At 43.9% G+C, this 5,000-nt stretch overlaps 1 protein-coding gene across 23 annotated transcripts in view; it reads right to left on the bottom strand.

Annotated features, from left to right (window-relative positions):
• Nucleotides 1-5,000, bottom strand: part of LOC113813973 (MAP kinase-activating death domain protein) — a 121,406-nt gene that overhangs the window by 108,667 nt on the left and 7,739 nt on the right. For all 23 annotated transcript variants that reach the window (XM_070132684.1, XM_070132689.1, XM_070132682.1 and 20 more), the window contains exons 2-4: nt 4,510-4,721; nt 3,651-3,790; nt 3,303-3,429 (exon numbers count right to left, since the gene is read on the bottom strand). In XM_070132684.1, the coding sequence (XP_069988785.1) occupies nt 3,303-3,429; nt 3,651-3,790; nt 4,510 (268 nt within the window). In that variant the 5' untranslated portion in view covers nt 4,511-4,721. The remainder of the gene's footprint in view (nt 1-3,302; nt 3,430-3,650; nt 3,791-4,509; nt 4,722-5,000) is intronic.

Consider the following 5,000-nt stretch of genomic DNA (forward strand, 5'->3'; position numbering starts at 1 on the left):
TTCTCTTGTTATCACAAGCACTCATCTTGTAATCATTATCATCCATAATCATCATCACCATCACATTAGCATCCTCATAAAGATGATCAACAGGCCCCATAACCCTCTCTATCAATGCAAAATTTGACCTCCATCCGTAAAATGCTCTCGACAGACTCGCATAAAAAAAAACCGAACCCCTTTTACGTCCCTCATAACAAAGGCTTTCCCTCGGTCGCCCGTTCCTCTCTCCCTTTCTCATTACCGATCAGGAGGCCCCGCGAGCAATGGCTGCCAGATGACGCTCCCTGCCATGCAGATCCAGGAACAAAAAGCCACTCTCCTTCCCTGCTCTCGCCCAACAGTTCCCCGCGGCTTGGACGTGGCTGCGGGCGTGACCGGGCGTCGCCATGGGAACAGAGATAAAGCCTTGGTAGTGGCTGCACGAACACACACGCCGACGCTGCTCCTTTCCTGTTGCTGACAGCGGGGAGGCTGCCGGGCCGTGCTCACGCTGGCCGACTTTGTTGTTTGTGGCCTTGGAGGAGCTAGGGGGCCTGCAGGTGTCACGCACACACGCACACACACACACACACACACACACACACACACACACACACACACACACACACACACACACACACACACACACACACACACACACACACACACATACATACATATATATATATATATATATATATATATATATATATATATATATATATATATATATATATATATATATATATATATATATATATATATATATATATATATACGTATGCATGTATGTATATATGTATAAATAAATAGATAAATAAATGCATATATATTACATATATATATATATATATATATATATATATATATATATATATATATATATATATATATATATGTATGTATGTATGTACAGTGATAGATGCCAGAAAAAAAACAAAAGCGCCACCATTCAGGTAAACAAAGAAAAAAAGACACGTTCTTCTGAAGTCGACGTGCTCGCCATCGTCTTTGAAACCTCCGTCACGTCCTTCGCACCGTGAGCAGGATTCTTGGCAGATAGACAGTCTGGAACCCAGGCTCTCAATAAGGATATTCTTGCAAACATTTTATGCCAAGAATGTTGCATGTCTAACAACGAAGCCCGATTTAAAACACAAAAGGATGAACAGTTTCATGACATGATAAAGCACTTAACAATATGGTCAGCTGCTTTTCATTACTTTTTTCTACTCGAGTTTTATAGGATCATTAATTTTTAAAAAGCCATTATTCGAAAGAACAGCGAACGAGTCCACAATAAATAGACGATTCTACGCCAAGTGATTCCCTTCTGGGCGTATTAGGCAAGATAAAGTGTATTTAGAAATAAGATTATGGACGCATTAGGCAAGCTAAGTGAATCTAAAAATAAGATTAGCGCTTCAGGAACAACTGCTGGTGGCCGGAATTTCCTCGTCGCAGGCTGCCGTATGTTGGAATTATATAAGCAACATTTTCTAGCCAACTTATTACGTCATAAGACAAACATGCACACTAAATAACTATTAAAATCATAAACAGGAGCACGAGATTGCAATGGTGAAACATTAAGTGTTTATTCTAGTTATTCTTAAAATCGCCATTGTGAAAGGTGCAAGTAAGTTAAATCGGGGTTGCAACACCGTAGAGTTTTGTATAAAGAGGGAGTGAAACCTTAAGCGTTGTCGAGTGAATCCAATAGACGTACAGATTTTAACGTTCAACGTAATACTAAGATAAACACACGACGTATTCTTGTAAAATAACAGCTGGCAGGGAGTAGTGAGTTCCCCGAATAGCGAGTCTTTCTTTCTTAGTCTTTCTTTCTCTTTCCAACTCGTGTTTCTCTTCTCTCGGGAATGGGAGTCGTCCTCGGGTGTCGCGCTCACTCGCTCTCAGCGTGACCCGGGTTGAAATGTGAAAATATTCTTGTGTGTGTGTGTGTGTGTGTGTGTGTGTGTGTGTGTGTGTGTGTGTGTGTGTGTGTGTGTGTGTGTGTGTGTGTGTGTGTGTGTGTGTGTGTGTGTGTGTGTGTGTGTGTGTGTGTTTGCGCGTGTGTGTGTTTGCGCGTGTGTGTGTCTGTCTATGTGTATGTGTTTGTATATGTATAAGTGTATGTGTATATGTCTGTGTCTGTGTCAGTGTCTATGAGTCTGTGTCAGTGTGTATGTGTATGTGTCTGCGCCTGTGTATGTGTCTATGTCTGTGTGTCTGTGTCTGTGTCTATTTGTATGTGTCTTTGTCTGTGTCTATGTGTCTGTGTCTATGTGTATGTGTCTGTGTCTTTGTCTGTGTCTGTGTCTGTGTCTATGTCTGTGTCTATGTGTTTGTGTCTATGTGTCTGTGTCTGTGTCAGTGCGCAACAAAAGTGAAACAAATGTCACATGCCCGGATTATCCGCCGCTCTCATGTCCTAAATCCTCTAACAGACTTTCACAAATCTGGTTTAAGGTCTGCTGATATCTTAAAGTACCTTGTCTCACAGCAAGGCAAATGCTATTATGCAAATAGGGAGATATAATAAATGAGATTGGCATCTCCGCCTCTTCCCTTTTCTTCAGCCGAGGAGGAGGACAGGCAGCAGGGGCGGAAAGGCGCGCCAACTATATGAAGAAGTGAATCTTATTGCATTCCCGGAGGAGGAGGCCGATATGTGCCTTGACTTTCAAAGCAGCTTAATCATACGGATTAAAGAGTAATCCCTAGAAATATATTTGAGGGAGAGGAGAGAGAGAGAGAGAGAGGGGGGGGGGGTGAGGACAAAAGGGAGCGAGAGAGCGAGAGAGAGAGAGAGAGAAAGGAGCAAGAGAGAGAGAGAGAGAGAGAGAAAGGAGCAAGAGAGAGAGAGAAAGGAGCAAGAGAGAGAGGGAAAGGAGCAAGAGAGAGAGAGAAAGGAGCAAGAGAGAGAGAGAAAAAAAAACGAGAGAGGGGGGCAGAAGGAGAGAGAGGGGGGGGGGCCAAAGGGAGCGAGAGAGGGAGAGAAGGGAGCGAGAGAAAGAGAGAGAGAAAAAAAAAAGAAAGAGAGAGAGGGGGGTAGAAGGGAGCGAGCGATAGAGATAGAGAGAGAAGGGATCAAGAGAGAGAGAGAAAGGTGCAAGAGAGAGAGAGAAGGGAGCAAGAGAGAGCGAGAGGAAAAGAAAGAGAGAGAGAGAGAGAGAGAGAGAGCGTGAGTGAGTGAGTGAGAGAGAGAGAGATTAAGTGAATAAGCAACAAGCGAGAAATCGGCCGACATACAATGCCGCAGACAAAAGACAAGGAGCCAGTCCAAGTGGAAAGATTGACCTCCTATTCGCACTCACCAGAGTCCTTGTCGGTGAGGGTGAAGACGAAAGACGAAGCCTCCCTCAAGGACGTCTTCCTGGGTCCGACAGAAATGCATCCTTCAGGTTGGCAGAAGTATATCACGTCCAGCGGCAAGGGAAAGTCCTGCGGGCGAAAGGAAATAATAACGCTTGAATGTGTTGTTGTTGTTTTTTTACTGCATCGGAGTATGAGAGAGCATTTCCATTACAGTGTTGCGAAGGACAGTGAACCATTAGAGACACGGTTCGAGCAAGTGTTGCCAACAATGAAACATTATAGACACGGCTCGAGCACGTGTTGCCAACAATGAACCATTAGAGACACGGTTCGAGCAAGTGGCGCACCTTGTGGTCGTCAGGCGGGTACCTCCGGAGCAATTCAGGAGGCTGGACGGGGGCGGCCCTGCCTGGAGTTCGCGCCCCGACCACCACCATGTAGTCCAGCAGCCGCGGGCATAACTGCCGCCGCTGCGCATCTGTCGCCACTACGAAGATAACAGGGTAATGTTTAGACCTAAATTCCAGCTGCGAACTGAATAGAATAAGTAAGATGGTGAGACTCTGAATGTCATGGAACAATTGATAAATTGCCCGATTCTTGTGAAAAACTATGTTGCTGAAATTACACTGAAACAGGGATATATTATTATCTGATAACTGTATTTTCTTCTTTCTTTGAACTGATAAAAAAGCCACTTATAGCATTACTTTTATTGACCTTCAAATCCAAAAAGTCTAAAAGACTAGGCTCTAAGTATGTCCCTTTTAAGAATCCTCGTGGCCACAGGTGTTGCCACATATGTTTTAACTCGAATGAAGCAACAGCTGTTTGGCGCATAAAGAGAGGATACTATTTCCATAACTAAGGTGCAAATATATAAAAAATGCCGCTACTGCTCTCAGCGTAAGAAAATCCAAATTATATATTGGATATAATAATGGCCATTAACCCTGTGTCTCATGTCAAACTATCATGACTAGAAATGAGAAATCAGCGGCGATAAAGCACCACATTCAGAGATAATATCATGCAAAAAGTTAGATTGTATCACTCCCCGTTCGGGTCATAATTACAAAACGCGTCCAAACTTTCCCTTCGTCTCCCGCTGAATATTCAAACGATTATGCAAATTCCCGAAAACAAATTCATTCAAATGAGACACAAAAAAAAAAGGTCCAACGTATTTACTTGTTATTTACTTACTTGTTGCATGCGGGGCGGGTGAGGAAAGCGGAGGCGAGTCGGGTCAGTGGGCCGCAGCTGAGGGCCGCTCGAGTGGGGGCCGCTCCAGTGGGCCACTACTGATCGAGGCTAATCGGGAGGCTTCCCCACCGTGGTCGCTGGGCCGGAAGAGTGTGTTAGTCGTTAGGGGGACTATCTTGTGGCCAACCAGCCGTTGAGCCCATTATACACGCCTGCAGGAAGAGGATTTCCTTCGTCATGCGAGGGGCGGGAGATATGTCGTTAGATATAGATATATTCTAGATAAAGGATGAGATATTCTAGTTTTTTATTCGTGTGTAACCTGAGAAAGAATTTATCTTTCAAAGAACTACGGAATTTGGAGCAGCTAAAAGGGCGGTGGTTCTTCGAGAACAGTTTTTTCCTGATCTTCCGAGTAACTGGCTGCACATACAGTTGTTCATACGATACATCCTAACTATGAATATCATTGTTCATACATAACTATGAAT

The sequence above is a fragment of the Penaeus vannamei genome, chromosome 18 (assembly GCF_042767895.1).
Source record: "Penaeus vannamei isolate JL-2024 chromosome 18, ASM4276789v1, whole genome shotgun sequence".
In the NCBI taxonomy this organism is placed as follows: domain Eukaryota; kingdom Metazoa; phylum Arthropoda; class Malacostraca; order Decapoda; family Penaeidae; genus Penaeus; species Penaeus vannamei.